The following is a 16,647-nucleotide window of genomic DNA, read 5'->3' as shown; positions in this document are numbered from 1 at the left end:
ATAAATATTATTAAGTTTGTGGCAATTCGTGACCAACCGGGAAAACAGGACACACAGCCGCTTATGGCTTTAAATGTATTGGCTCGAACGGCATGAATCCAAAAGTATGGTCGCTACTAACATTTGCCTGCTAACCAATTATTTAACTTATAAAGAATGCTTTGTACCTCACTTGTGTCATATTCAGGAAAAATGTTTCATATGAGCAACAGTGTGTTTTGCCGTTGCACCGCCGAAGAAAGAGAATTCACTGACCCTGCGCCGTAATTACTTTTTATTTTAAATGCAGATCATGTCATGTGCAAACACAGCCATTGGGTTTCAAAATACAACAAAGAGCACCATAAAACCATTTAAAATGTGCATTTAGCGATCTAGTGACTGGATATGAAACAGGCAACAGTAAATTATCCCAAATGGAACAACGGCGCGTTTTCTCCTACAGCCACTGCTGCCACTGCACGCGCTATTGCTATGCATCATTCTGTATGTGTATTCTCAGTTTAAATGCAGCAATCCAAAACAGTGAATCTACTCCTCATTCAGTCAAAACTTTGCTTCAAGAATGAGCCACACTGCTGACATGATCTAATCCCTAGCACACCCTTAGCACATGTGAGTTAACATATTCATCTTATCGGCAAAACATATCGGCATAATTTTTCATATTGGGCCGATGCCGATATTTACATTTGAAGTCATTATCGGCCGATTCCGATATCAGTCCGATAATATCGTGCATCCCTAATTTAAATTAGTAATCAATAATAATTATGATTATATCAGTCTGCGCGCCCCCCCCCCGTGACATGCTTTTACGTATGACCAGACAGCATTTGGGGTGGAGGAACGGACGGAGCGGGCGCTTCAGGCGCAATCATCAAACATATTTCAAAGGAAGCCTGCATTATAGTACAATATTGCTGACAGGGTGTTTTTACCTTTACATTACTTTTAAAAAAAGTCACTTTTCCCAAAACTGGTTATAGTAAACGCAAATTAAAAAAACTAAATCATGCAGAGATGGAGTTTAAGACGCTCCACACATGTAAATGATCAGTTTGTGTAGCAGCATTTACTGTGAAGGGAGCCACTCTGAGATTCATGTACGAAACCTACACCCATGTAAATAATTACAGCACATATATTAAACCTGCATAGAGTATATTTATTTAATTGAATTGTAGCGTTTGTGAATTCTTAATAGCATTATGCTTTATAATGATTTTTAAACGGGTTTAATATGTGGAATGCGTCACTTCCGGTATTTTGCCGATTACTTGACACGGGCAAAATGCAATCAAGGATTTTTAAAATCATTATCATCATTTACCTTTGTGATGGAGTTGATGGTGTCCCAGCTCTGGCTGAGCACCTCAGGGTTGGAGTCGTTCATGAGGCGCATAAGGCCGGACAGCAGCATGCGCGTGTGAGCGCTGTAGTCCAGCCGTGTTCGTGAGAAGTACCCGTTGAGGATGGTGACGGACGCCTGTCTCAGCCCAGCGTCTGCTCCTCGTGTGGCCTCCAGCAGATCCTCAATGATGATCCTCTGGCCAACTTCATCCTCCACCGACAGGATCACAGCCTGACAGTTGCTCAGCTCCTGTAGAAGACCAGAAACGCCACATTTACACTGACAGCCAATTCTCATTCCTAATCATTTCTGTTGCAGAAAGAGTTGAGGTGTAGATATTACTGATCAAAAGTATAAGAATTACAATTAATATTTTCAAAAGACGACTCTTCTGCTTAATATATACATTAAAACTGTGAAATATTAATAGAATTTAAAATAGCTGTATTTTATTTGAATATATTGTAAAGTTTAATTTATTCCTCTGATCAAAGCTGAATTTTCAGCATCATTACTCTTCAGTGTCACATGATCCTTATGTTTCTTGAATAGCAAATCAGCATATTAGAATGATTTCTGAAGGATCATGTAACACTGAAGACTGTAGTAATGATGCTGAAAATTCAGCTTCGATCACGGAAATAAATGACATTTTAACAGTATATTCAAATGGAAAACACTTATTTTAAATTGTACAAATATTTTAAATTATTTTACTGTTTCACTGTATTTTTGATCAAATAAACGCAGCCTTGGCGAGCAGAAGAGACTTCTTTTTAAAAAAAGATTAAAATTTTAATTATTCCTTTTTTTTTTTTGACTGGTAATGTCAGTGACAGCTGTCGTGTTCACCTGCAGGCACTCCTCCGAGCCCAGCTTGCCTTTGAGAGAGGAGAGCAGCGCGGGTAAAATCACTCCGAGGTGTCGCGTCAGAGCGTCTCCCGCCACCGCAGACAGGAAGGCAAGGACGCGTGTGTTTACAGGAGGAGCCGTCAGCTACAGAGGATAAAAATAAAGTGTTAAATAACACTGTTATTTTGAAAATCTGGAATAGAGTCCAAATTTAACAATCTAACAAGTGCAAGGAATATTCTAGTCTCAGTCTGAGAGACACCCACAGATGCTCTGATGCACATAATAAGGGAAAGAGCTTTCTTAAAACAGCAAAAGCCAATCTGATTGGCTGGCTTCATGCAATTCCCTGGAATCAGCATGCACAAAGTCAGATTCAGAGTTATTATAGTTAACTAAAACTAAAATAAAAAATTCTCGTCATTGAAATAAGTATTAAATGAAATAAAATATTATAGATATATATTTTTTAGCTAGTTTCTTAGGATTAGTTTGAGTACTAAAATAACTCAAACTAATAATAAATAATAAATATCAATAATAAATAAATAATACATATTAACAAATACTCTATAGTCTTTAAAAAAAAAAAAAACACTAAAACTTGACAAAAACAACGATATGAAAAATTTGTGTGAAAACTGAAAATATATATATAAAAAGAATCTCATTCAAAATATTAGCAAAAACTATAATAGCAAATCATTAACAATAAAATAACATTTGTTGGATTTAGACAGTATTGGGCAGATATAATGAGTGGCATAGGTTTAACACATTTTACAAGATTTGTAAGATCAAACCTTTGAAATATCAAGGGATTAATCTTAGATACATGATGTTAAAATATTGTAAATAATTATATCAAGGAAACTGTGTTTTGTCACTTCAAATGTCAGTTTTTACTGCCTAAAGTGGCCATTTCTATACTGGCTTTGCCAGTCAAAAGTTTGGATATACAAGGTTATAAATCTTGATGTTTATGCATAGATTAGTTAAAAAAGGCCACTAGTAGGGTTGGGTACAGTTCACATACCACCATCGGTACCTTAAATTCAGTGCCGGTACCCAACTGTACCTTTTTTTGGTACTTTACTCTCTGTGTAATAACAAAAACATTTATTTCCGTGAAAAAATAAGTTCAAAACTCTCAATTTTACAGTTTTGAACAATAGGCTCCTTCAATCTGTTATTTTTCTCCCAGAAATTCTTGTGTTTTCATAATTTTTCCGATAATCAAATGAAGGGATTAAACATTTATTTATTTATTTTTAAATTGAAAATGAAATGAAAATTAAATGTAATTTTTTGGCAATTAATACATGGAAGAAAATGAGAAAATGAAAATAAGTGGTTAATCTGGTTGTAACATTTATTTTTATAATTTAATAGTTTTATTTAAATTTGACAGAAAATGGAATTATAAAGATGTACTTTATACTGTACAAAAGTAATACAAGAGTAATATATTTCTGTTACGTTAAACAACACTTTATTTTGAAAGGTTGCTGTCAAGTTTCTGTGTGTATACAGGATGATGTAACGCTAGTTTTCTCAAATGAAACGGTAAAATTCTCTTGAAATGACTTTCACAGCTGCTCTGGAAATTAAGTTCATGTGTTCATATAGTCATATAGTCACGAGTGCTTCAATATTTGTGTAGTAACAAAACTGTGACTCTGCCATTCATACATACAGAGGTAAGCGGAACATACAGGATTCTATTTAAACCGTGTTTTTGCATTTTAATATTAACAGACACTAGTGCATATCGCAATTTTAATTACTTCATCCATTTGATTTATTCATCCAAAAATTGACGAAATTATAAAGTAAATTCCATTTTTATGAACGGATTCCCATCTGCGGTTTTTCTGAAAACCATACGGGCCTACAAATGTAATTCCGAACATTTCGGTTTGCCCTGTGTGTTGTGTTTGAATGAGTTGCAGCAAGGCTCTACGATTTTCTTTTTAGGAGCACTTGTGTTCCTAACCTAAACAATTTAGGAGCACAGTCAAAATTTCAAGAGCACCTTCTAATCAATAATTAAAAAAATCTGATTAAAAAATTAGCCTTCCCATTATGAGGTGACATTTGACTCCTTAAAGTGTTTTACAGGGCAATTTTGTTTTACCTTTGTAATCACATTTTTCTAATTTTCATAAAAGTATGTAATCTTTTATGTCATTTTTTTTTAAAAAGTTATATTTTATAAGCTTTTTAAAATTTTTAATTAAAAGTAGAATAAGTTACCAGTCAACTGAAATCAGTATTAACAAAATTAGTTTGTACTACAGAGGTGGCACAGAAAACGAAAGTGGTTTGTAGGTGTATTTTCATGTTCAGTGCAATCAAATTCACAAAATCATGTTATGATTCATGTTTTAAATATAAAACTTTGAATACAGAAATATTAAATGATTTAAATAACTGAAAAGATACTTTAAAAATGAAACTCAAACTGTCAGTAGGTGGCAGCCAATCACTGATTTAATTACTGAATCATTCCATTCGAACGGTTGATTCATTCAGAATAAAGCAAGTGACTGTCTTTACAAATGGGAAATTGAATGTGTTTGAATGGAGATGTGCAGCGGGTCAACTGTGACTTCTTTCAAACTATTTTTGATGATAAAATAGAGCAAAATCTGGCAATAGTGTTATAGTCAGACAATGTAAGCCACTTAATATTAACTTTCTGTTTATTTAACGGTTGTATTAAATCAATATCTCATTTTCAGACTCCCTTAAAAATCATTAAAAGCTCATCTTAGTTTATCGCAATCTCACACAGTTCCACTATCTCTCTATGCTGCATAATGAATCTCTTTTTTACACTCTCTCTACACTTTGTTTATGAAAGATATGATTCATGAGATATGTCTGTGACACATTACTCAACGTTGCAAAAAACGTAGAAACCTTTGGAACTCCCTCAGCGCAAACTAGTGTTGCATGATATACTGGTACTTAAAAAGTATCGCGATACCCTGCTGCCTCAATATATGAGTACATGAACACATGAACATAATCTCTAGAACTGCTCTGAGAGTCACTTCGTGAACATTTTACTGTTTCTTTTGCAGAAAACTATCATCATATAATGAAGATCCTAAAGGTCTTCACAGTAACCTGTCAAAATAAAAGTTTGGTTTAACTTGACAGTCAGAAATACATGAATATTACTTAATGTAAAGATAGTACTATTAATAATAATAAAAATATTATTAAAACAATGTTTAAATAAAATATTAAAAATATTTACCAGAATTTATTTACCAACAGTATTTCTAAAATAAATAAATAAATAAATAAATAAATATCCTATAATAAATTAAGTTCTTTATTAAATCTAATTATCCTTTATAAATTCATTAGACATGCTTTTGATTATTAAAATGTAATGAAATGATTAAAATAGAATCCAGAAAATTTATGGAAAACAGGGATTCACAAACAAAACTGAATTTGAGAAAAATAATAAAACATATTTCATAGGGCCTTAAAAACATGTCATTAAAAAAACTTTTTTTATGTAACCATTAAAATAGAGTCTAGAAAAATTCAAATGGAATTTGGGAAAAACTAACAGATTTCATAGGGCCCTCTTTATTTTAATTTTTTTTTCTTTGTTTTATTGTAGTTGTCCTTTAGTTTGTCACTTGCATCTGGGTTCTTATTATTAATTACCAAGATAAATAAAAAATGACTATGTCGTTATATAAATTGTTGTTGTGAAATAAAATTACTATAGAGAGCATGCACTGACGTCACTTTCCCGCCGGGACAAGGCCCCTCAGCCAGACTGAGTGGCAAAAGATCTTTCAGCGTGAATGGATTTAATAGGTAAGATGTGAAAACGTGAGTAAAACAAACGATAATCAGTCAACTAAAGGTTGCTGAACCTGATATAATGTTTCTAACAACTTAAATATGCAGTGGTCAATGGATATTGATGCAGCCAGAAGTTGTGTTTTCTAACACGTATGTGTGTTCGATTTTGATGGCGGGGAAAATAAATAAAGCAAATTTGCCTGTGAACTCATTTTGTAAATACAAAATAGGTTGGTCTAAACCCTGGTGATCACTTATATATCAATGATATATATATCGTCATATCATCCAGCTGAAAAATGTACATAGTTTTTGTCAGTGTTTATTTAAAAACATCCAGTTATGCAGAATTTAAGGTGGTAAATATTTAGTTGATGACTTGTCGTAGTACGATATACTACAATAGTAGCACACAGTAGTCGCAAAAGCAGAGGTGACATCATGTCACAGGGTCTATCATTCTCTGTAACGTACACGCCCAGATGTGTTCTAAGGTACCGAAATTCGGCACTGATTAATTTATGTGAACCGGTACTTGGTAATTCCGACGCAATTCGGTCGGTACCCAACCCTAGCCACTAGTAAAGTGAACTCACCTTAGGCACCAGGTAAGGCAGGACAGATCGACTCTTCACAGCCATCACCTGTTTCAAACCATCCAACGCAAACTCTGATGTCTCTTCATCCTCCTGCAACAAAAAGCAAGTACATAATAGTGCTTTTCACCATACGTACTATTTTAAAGCAGCCTGAAAAGCAGAGAACTACACTATTGTTCAAAAGTTTGGGGTTAGCAAGATTTTTGTGTGTGTGTTTCACAGGCAGTACCAGTTGTTTGAGCAGTGTGGGCAGGATGTCGTCGAGGGCCTGGTGACCGATGGTGGCGTGGAGCTGCTCGAAGGTTTTGGCAGCCGCTTCACGAACCTCCTCCAGAGGATCACACAGGGCCTTGCGCACGGTGGGAACCAGAGACTCGGAGAACACCAGAACCTGACACACAAAAACATCGCTGTATCACAATGACATGAACAGAATGAACCTGTTGAGCTTGTTTTAGCAGCTGCAACTCACTGCATCTTTGCTGGTGGACTTCATGATCTCGCTGAGGCCGATACACACGCCCTGCCTCTCATCGCTCTTATCCGAGCGCAGACCCTCCTCCAGGATGGGAATGATTTCAGGCAGGATCTTCTCACCCAGTTTCTTCACCAGGTCACCCAAAGTACGAGCGGCGATCTGAAGCAGGACGGACGGGAAACAGACATTAACAAAAACAACATAAGAAATGGAGGCATTGATATTTTTCTTTAGAGAATTAATTACTAGGAAAGTAAACATTTTCTTAATATTAAAATTAATAAATACATTAATTTATTATTAATAACTAAATAAATAAAACGTTTATTAATATTTATTTTCTAAAATAAACATTACGAAACATGCAGGATTCATATATATCAAATATATGTAAATTCATATATATTAAATATTAACAACAAAAACAATTTTTAATATTAAAATAAATATTTTCAGAATTTAAGAAAATACATTTCTTATTAATTTCGAAGAAACATGGACTGATTTATCATCATAATTGTTCTCAAATAAATAATTAAAATACTATTTAAATATTCTATTAATAATTTATAATTTTTTTCTTAAAAATTGATAAAGTAAACCTTTCTTACTAAAAACCCCCAAAGTGTTTCTTAATTTATTCTCATTTATTCTCAAATAAATAAAAATAAATAAATAAATAAAAAGACAACAAACATTAATTACTTTAATAATGTTACCATTTTTTTCTTCTTAATTACTAGGAAAGTAAACATTTTCTTAAATACTAAAATCAAATTTGATAAGAAAATACTTTTAATATTTTTTCAAATATTAATAAAATAAACAATTTAAATATTAATTACAATAATAATGTGCTATTATACAAAAATAGTTCTTAAATATTAAGAAAGTACATGATTCCTTAACATTTAAAGTAACATATATATCCTTAACTTATCAAAAAAAATAATTAATTAATTAATTAATTAATTAATTAATTATTAATTTAAATTTAATTCTTAAAATGTTTCTCAAATGTACATATTTATGGTGATAATTTTATTGAGAAAATAAAGGGAAAACAATTTTAATTTCATGTTCATATCAAACAGCTTAGACAGTTTTTCCAACAATTCAATTGTTTATGTTAAACTTTTTGATGTCATATTCTTGCAGGAGAGAAACTGCATTACTATATTTTATTCCTCAAAATCTAGACCCCAAAAAACTAAACAATTAAAGTAATATATTATTATATTTAGACTTACATACACATATATTTTAGACTTACACTCTATTCATTTTCTTACTGCTTGTTTTCTTGAAAAAAACAAAACAAAAAAACCCCACTAGCTTCTCTGTTCGTTTTGTATTCTATTAATTAATTAATTATGCTCATTTGTTGATTTTGATTGCTTTAATTGTCCTCTTTTGTAAGTCGCTTTGGATAAAAGTGTCAGCTAAATGTCTAAAATGTATATATATATATATATATATATATATATATATATATATATAGGCCACAAAATCAAAAAGTGAGTTGAGTTTGTCATTGGATTGTACCGTTCTCTTGTCCGGGCAAGTGGAGGCCAGGAAGCCCAGCAGCAGCGTGAAGAGGGTGGGCAGGATTTCTCGTAACGTTCGCGGCGTGTTCGTCACCACAATCTTCCACACATGGAGAGACGCCTGTCTGACCACCAGCTGTGTGTCTGAGCGGCCCATGTAGAGCCCAGAAAGCACACGGTTGCGTCTCTCTGCGCCCAGCGCTCCAATAATGGCCTGGGAAAAAGTATTAAAAACATAACATTTACACACAAAGTTTCCTAGAACACAAGCACAACAGGAAGCAAGGGGTATATTTTGGTCTTCTAATGAAAGCACGGCCGTCAGACCCTGTCCTCAATGTACGGGCGCTGTGGTCTGTTTCAGGGGCTCATTACGGTTACCTTATTCGACTGGGCCGTGCCAAAATTGTCATCCTCTGATGCCGTCTCTGTTGTCATCTTTCCCGTTACCCCGGAGATATGGAACAGCAGGTCGCCTAGCAACTGCACCGAGCTAAATCTAAAAGAACACAAACACTCAGCATCAGCATCTATCGCTATGACAACGTCTTCTGAAGTGATGGAGGGGCGGATGTGCATTACCTGATCCTCCAGAGGTCGTCAAACAGGCCCTGCTCCAGCTCTGGCAGCAGTAGAGCGATGGCCGTCTCAGCGTACATGCTGATGATGCGCTGGCCTGCGCGCAGGGCCGTGTCTCGCACGTACTCGTTCTCATCGGCCAGAGCCTAAACACAAACACACAATCATCTTTCCTACCAGCTTATCTATGTTTAAGAGACTTGAACAACAGTATGAACAACCAATAAGATCAACTAGTCGACAAGTTAAAACATTTTCATTTGATGGTAGCCACTGACCTCCACTGTATTTTTTTTTTCTTACTATGAAAGTCAATGCCTACCAGCAACTGTTTGGTTACCAGCATTCTTCAAGATATCTTGTTTATTATTTGTATATTATTTGTATTATTTTAAATATTATTTAATATTGCTTCTCTCAAATAAAGGATTATGATAATAAACATACGTATTTACATTAATTTATTAATTAGGTTAATAATAATTAAAATAAATCTTTTTATTTTTTAAATAATTACAGAAAATAAATTTGTAATGATTTCTTAACTTAAATGTTAGCTTAATAATGATTTATTATTAAAAAAAGAAAATCTCAATATTTATTTTCTTAAATATTAAACAAACATTTTGCGTACATTAAAATAAACATTTTCATACATCTATTTTTTATGAAAATAAACCATTTATTTTCTTAATATTGACCATAATGAATTTACATTAATTTATTAATTAGGTTATTAATAATCAAAATAAATATTTTAACAATCATTTAAATATGAATTCGTTTAATAATAATTTTTATTAATTATATTTTATTAAAAATTAATATATGAATTAATATATTTAATTAAAGTTATTTAACAATTTAACAGTTTGTTAAACTTAACATATTAACTCATATTCTTATAAGTTATAACTATTTATAATAATTTAACTTAAGTTAAATACTAGTTTACTGATTTATTATTAAGACAGTAAATCACAAGTAAATCAAAACATTTCCTTACTATAATAATAATCATTTTCATAATCTATTTTTAACAATTCAATAGTTTTTTAAACTTCTCAACTCATTTTCGATTTGATTTTTATATACAGTAACTTCTCATAACTGTAAGTGATCGCAGACATTTTGTGTCATATAAGATTTATATTAATATACAGTAACTTCAGTCGCAGCAGAACATGTCTATTGTTAAAATAATAATTTATTATTAAGAAAATCTCAATATTTATTTTCTTGAATATTAAGAAAGTAAACAGCTTCTTAATATTAAAATACATTTTTAATAATAAATATATTTTTCACAACTTTTAGCATATTTCCGACTTTGAAAATGCAGGAGATAAACAATGTGAAATGATTAAAATACATTCAATCATGCCGTCTTACCTTGAGGATGCAGGGTATGATGGGACCCACATACGGGGTGAATTTTTCCCCAAAGGTCAGAGGGAGGTAGATGAACATCATGATGTATCCGTCTCTGACGTGAGAGGCGATGTCCACCTTACTGGCCGTCTGAACCACATCTGGCATCAGTTTATCCAGTTTCTCCACACCTAACGCTGCCATCACCTCTGCCAGACCTAAGAGACAAAGATAAAGAGGAAGAAAAACACTCATATAGTAAAACAGAAAGACAAACACACATATGCAGGTGTAACATGTGCGCTGCAACTCTCTGCTGCCCTCTAATGGTGCAGTAATGGTTCTCTCACCTTGAGCGGCACCGGATCGATCCACAGAGCTCTGTTCAGACGCCAATGTCTCCATAAGCCATGGCAGCAGATCATCAAAGCAGGACTCGCCCATTCCCTTCACCATGGCACCCAGAGCCTTAGCTGACACGGTCCGCACCTGATCGAACGAAAAAAAACGACATTTACATATAACACAGTTAATGCCAGCAGGCTTCAAGAGTTCCCACAGATCAGTGCGGATGATATTACCTCAGGCACAGGGTCCAAAAGAGACGCTTTGAGTCCTGGAATCACGCTGGGCAGATACGGAGACAGATCCTGCAAACATTTACAACACATAAAGAGACATTAAAGTGAGGAGGCACTCGAGGCTGTGTGTTACAGTGATTTGCCACAGTTAAGAGGTGATCGTATATATAATTACTATGCCAAAAAGACTGATAGAGGCTTGTATAAAAGCATTTTATTATTTGTATTATTTTATTATTATTTAATATTTTTCTGTTTGTTTGCATTGATCTTTTTGGCTCTATGCACCAAACGCAAAAAGATTTGTATTTATTTGGAGAGAACAATTTCTTCTAGTGTATTGATGTTAATATTTGACAGCTGAAGGCTGTATATGGATGCTTAAGCAAAAACATTTTAAAAAAATACATTCAAAATATCATTAATAAATTATATATATACATATCATTTATAAATACTATTTATACATTATATAAGCAATGAAGAAATAAATACAAAAATTTTAGAATTTTGTTGCCACTATTAGTATTTCTTTTATACTAGTAGGTTAATTTCTTATTTATTTATTTAATCTTTTTGAAAGAAGCTAATACTCACCAAGGCGGCATTTATTTATTTATTAAAAACACAGTAAAAACATTAATAATGAAATATTATTACAATTTAAAATAACTGTTTTCTTTTGCTGAATAGTGAAAATAATAATCGAAAAAATCTGAGCTATACAAAAATGTTTTATTTACAATAATTAAAACAAAATATTATAATGAAAAAAAATAATGTAATATAATATGTAAAAAACAAAAAATAAAAATAAACAAAAAACGACTACAAAAATAAATAAAATAAACAATGCTATGCATTTTAGGGTTAGACCATGATATGAATAAATAATACTAATAATTATATTAAATAAATAATTACAAACTATTAATATAATAATTCAAATTAAATATACTATAATAAAAACATGATTGACAAATAATAATTAATAATTATAAATAAATAATAATTGAACAACGCTCTGCATTTTATTTCAATGTGAGAGTGATAATGAATAAATAATAATAATAATAATAATAATAATAACAATATGTAACAGTAAAAAAAAAAACGGTAATAATGTGAAATATTATTACAATTCAAAATAACTGTTTTCTATTGTAATATATTGTAAAATGTAATTTATTCTTGTGATCAAAGCTGAATTTTCGTTTAATTATTTCTCAGGATTATTTCTCATTCGATTTAAAAAAAAAAAAAAAAAAAACATTATAAATGTCTTTACATTACTTCTTACAAAATTAATGCATCCTTGCTGAATGAAAGTATTAATTTCATTAAAAAAATAAAAATAAAAAATAAAAAATAACTTTTTTTTTTTATTAAATCCAAAAAACATTAATCATTTTTCAAGTTTACAAAAAAAAATAAACCTCATAACACCAGCTATGACAATATTTAGGATATAAAACAGGACCACTTTGGTCCCATCAGTATCATTTCCCACCTTCTGGTCAGTGAGCGAGTACATGTTTCCGATGATCTGCGCGGCCATCTTGCGCGTGTCGGTGGAGCGGTCTTGAAACGCTCTCTGGACGATGGGCATGATCAGAGCCAGAGACGGAGCGTCGATGAAGTGCACAAACTTGGTGTCCAGCAGCGTTTGGAGGCAGTGCTGCGTCCTATGAGACGGGTCAGTCAAAGCATCCAGCAGGATGGGGGTGATTGCTGCCCAATTCACAATATCAGTTCAGTTCCTGAGTATGTATGGCCACACTGCACACTTCAATTAAAGCCCCACACCTTTAAGCACTGTACTACACCTCAAACTCAAACGAAAAAGGAAAACGCTGTGCATTTAAGCACTAGTATTTCATACCCAGGATCTCAGGGTTGCGGATGACGGAGCCGATCTGTCGGAGCGCTTGCTGACCGGCCTTCTGCACCTTTACGTGAGAGTCCGTCAAAACCTCAGTCAGTTTGGGAACGATGTTCGGCAGACATGAGGACAGCTGTTTAGGAGCACAGAACGCCATCGCACCCAACAACTCCACCGACCCTACAGACACAGTTTTGGAAATAATACAACAGCATTATGCTTCTGCTTTTCCATGTGAGACAGAGTTTAATAACTAATAACAATTAATAATAAAAATAATTAAAATAAATACTTCTTATAATAAAAAAGCAAGTATAATAATTAAAATAAAACCATAATATTACAATAAACAAAAGCAAGAAAGTGATAAAAAAAATAATAATACAAACAAAATACTACTACTAATAAAAACATTATACAAAATAAATATTAATTATAATAAACCAAACTATATGAATTTAAACAATATTTAATACAACATTTAATAAAATAAACAACAACAACTATTAATTAAAATAAAAATGTGTGACTAAAATAATAAATAATCATAAAATAAACATAAATGCTCTGCATTTTCATGTGTGGAAGTAATCATGAATATTAAAACCAAATAATATAAAATAAGAGTTACTTTCATAAAAACTATAATTATAATGAAAATATAATATAAATTAAATATTAATTATAATAAACCAAATTATATTCATTTAAACAATATTTAATAAAATAAACAACAACAATTAATTAAAATAAAAATATATGACAAAAATAAAATAATCATAAAATATAAATAAATGCTCTGCATTTCCATGTGTGGAAGTAATAATAATGAATATTAAAACTAAGTAATGTGAAATAAGAGCTACTTTAATACAATGCTGACATTTCCTTGCGAGACACTAATAATGATCAATATAAAAGATAACAAAAACAATAAAAATAATTTAATCAAGAAATATTATACTAAAAATAAAACAATAATTATAATAAAATAAAAACAATCAATACACACTGATTATGACTAATAAAAAATAAATCACATTAAAATAATTATAATAAAAACTATATTAACAATTAAAATTAAAAATAAATATAAAATATAATAAAACTAAAATTAAAACAATTAATACCATAATAAATAATACAATAAACAATGCTCTGCATTTCCAAGTGAGACAGTAATATTGCTATATAAATAATAATAATAATAAAAATAATAAAAATAGTTATATAATTAAGAATATTAAGAAATTAAGAAACAAAAGTAAAAAACAAAAACAAAACAAACAACAACAAAAATAAGAATTACATCTCTTAAGCAGCCATGGGCCTGAACATTACACTCCCCACAAACTATTTTGCTTCCCAAGACATTTGTATGCATTCATATTCACAGTGATCAATATAAGTAAAACTTCACATGAAGTTGACGTTAACAGTATTTGCGGTGAGCATCAGACCTGCTTTGGTTCTCCAGGACTCCTCCTCCAGAGCCACCAGCAGAGACGGCAGCACCAGCTTCACGCCGTGAGCGCTCAGATTCCTCATCACGGCCTTAGCGCAGTCATCCGCCGCCTGACACACAGCAAACCATCATGCAACACCTCAACGCACATATGCCTTCATATGCAACCTCATTCTAACTAGATGAGACACCACATAGAAAAAGCCCTGCCACAAAGTGACAAAATCACAGCCAATCAAAACACGTCTGATGCTTAATGCATGTCAGGATTTTGGACCAATGAGATTTGACTGTGGGCGGGGCCACTCTGTGTATGTTTATATGAAATGACAATCTGGTTATGCAAGTATAAAACATAGCAAAAGTATTTGTACCTCTCTGACGTACTGATTCCCATCACCAAAACAGAGCAGCAGGTGAGGGAGGACGTGAACCACGTACGGTTCAAACAGCTTCCCCAGCATGTTACACAACATCTCAAATGCAAAGAGTGCACCTGTCAGAGAGAAAATGACAATCTTATTTCTAGCTTTCTATGGTTTCTTGCAAGTTTTTTTTTTTTTAATTAATAATTTCTTTCTTCACTCATCATGTTTTATTTAAGTATGTTTCTGCGTTTTATTTTAACAGACAATTACCCTAGAGAATAGACAGAATTAGTGGGAAAAAAAGAGGTGAGAACAGGAGCGGTACACAAGTTAGACTCGAACCTGCTTCATCCATATGAGCACCACAACTCATACACTGACTTAAAATAGGTTGAATTTATTTTGCATTATTTGTTTCATCCTTATTCAATTTATCATCACGTTTACTTTACTTGCATTGTTGTTTTTGATTTCGGTTTAGTATTTTTTTTATTCAGTTTATATTATTTATTAATCTAGCATTATTAGAATTATTATTTATTATGTAAAAAAAAAGAAACTATTTTTGAAGCCATTTTTAAACAAGATAAACTCAGTTTACTTGTCTAGTTAGTCATGTTTGAGGAGGAAAAAAAATTAGATACAATTAAAGGTGGGCTATATGGCAAAAATATATCATGATTTTGTTTAGAAATATTACGATTTTATCACGATTCTTTGTCATGTTGGTTTCACTATTTATTATTAAGACGAGGATTTGGCATTAAAAAGTATATACACTGTATTATTTTTATTAAAATAACTGATCGTTTCGCTAGATAAGACCCTTCTTTCTCATCTGGGGTCGTTTACACTGGCATTTGTGATCGTTTGAAGCCGCATTTAAACTGCATTTTGGTAGTTCAAAATCGGGGCACCATATCAGTCCATTATATGGAGAAAAAAGCTGAAATGCTTTACTCAAAAAACAATTTCTTTACGACTAAAAAAAAAAGACATTAACATCGTGGATGACGGGGTGAGTAAATTATTTGTAAACTGGAAGTGGACTTCTCCTTTAAGTCGTAAAGAAATTATGTTTTTTGAGGAAAACATTTCAGCTTTTTTTTTTTTTTTTTTTTTTTTCCATATAATGGACTGATATTGTGCCCCAACTTTGAACTTCCAAAATGCAGTTTAAATGCGGCATTAAACGATCCCAGCCGAGGAAGAAGGGTCTTATCTAGCGTAACGATCGGCTATTTAAAAAAAAAAAAAAACAAAAAACAGTTTTTGTTCCGGTTCATGACAGTTAGGGTGTGTCGAAAACTCCCATCGCATGTTCTCCCTCAACTTCAAAATCGCCCTTATTTCGCTGTTTTACCTTTTTTGTTAAGGGTGTTTGATCTTCTTTGCATGTTCACTTTGCAAAGACTGGGTCGGTACTTCTGCAGCGATGTAGGATGATTTTGAAATGATTTTTGAAGTTGAGGGAGAAAACACGATTGGAGTTTTTAGACATACCCTAACTGTCTTCAGCCAGAATTCACAGATTTCAGGGAGAGCGAGACAAGATGAGCATTTAAGATTAAAAAGTATTTAAATTGGTTTTTTTTTAATGAAAATAACTCCTTTAACACTGATGTGAATGCATGTCACGTTGTACAGTATATTAAGACGGAGGCGCCAGAACCGCAACTGATAGAATAGCTTGACACAATGATATTTCTCAATAAGCAGATCGTGGAGACAGTT

The 16,647-nt window shown here is 32.2% G+C and overlaps 1 protein-coding gene across 1 annotated transcript in view; it reads right to left on the bottom strand.

Annotated features, from left to right (window-relative positions):
- gcn1 (GCN1 activator of EIF2AK4) overlaps window positions 1-16,647 on the bottom strand; it is a 69,967-nt gene that overhangs the window by 17,279 nt on the left and 36,041 nt on the right. Inside the window, exons 35-49 of the mRNA XM_051117887.1 lie at window positions 14,920-15,041; window positions 14,541-14,655; window positions 13,081-13,260; window positions 12,709-12,929; window positions 11,199-11,267; window positions 10,968-11,106; window positions 10,639-10,835; window positions 9,250-9,392; window positions 9,049-9,166; window positions 8,666-8,881; window positions 7,115-7,279; window positions 6,872-7,033; window positions 6,640-6,732; window positions 2,207-2,350; window positions 1,334-1,603 (exon numbers count right to left, since the gene is read on the bottom strand). Coding sequence (XP_050973844.1) covers window positions 1,334-1,603; window positions 2,207-2,350; window positions 6,640-6,732; window positions 6,872-7,033; window positions 7,115-7,279; window positions 8,666-8,881; window positions 9,049-9,166; window positions 9,250-9,392; window positions 10,639-10,835; window positions 10,968-11,106; window positions 11,199-11,267; window positions 12,709-12,929; window positions 13,081-13,260; window positions 14,541-14,655; window positions 14,920-15,041 — 2,354 coding nt within the window. The remainder of the gene's footprint in view (window positions 1-1,333; window positions 1,604-2,206; window positions 2,351-6,639; window positions 6,733-6,871; window positions 7,034-7,114; window positions 7,280-8,665; window positions 8,882-9,048; window positions 9,167-9,249; window positions 9,393-10,638; window positions 10,836-10,967; window positions 11,107-11,198; window positions 11,268-12,708; window positions 12,930-13,080; window positions 13,261-14,540; window positions 14,656-14,919; window positions 15,042-16,647) is intronic.

Source organism: Labeo rohita, chromosome 8, assembly GCF_022985175.1.
Source record: "Labeo rohita strain BAU-BD-2019 chromosome 8, IGBB_LRoh.1.0, whole genome shotgun sequence".
Taxonomy (NCBI): domain Eukaryota; kingdom Metazoa; phylum Chordata; class Actinopteri; order Cypriniformes; family Cyprinidae; genus Labeo; species Labeo rohita.
This window is presented reverse-complemented; position numbering and strand designations above follow the sequence as displayed.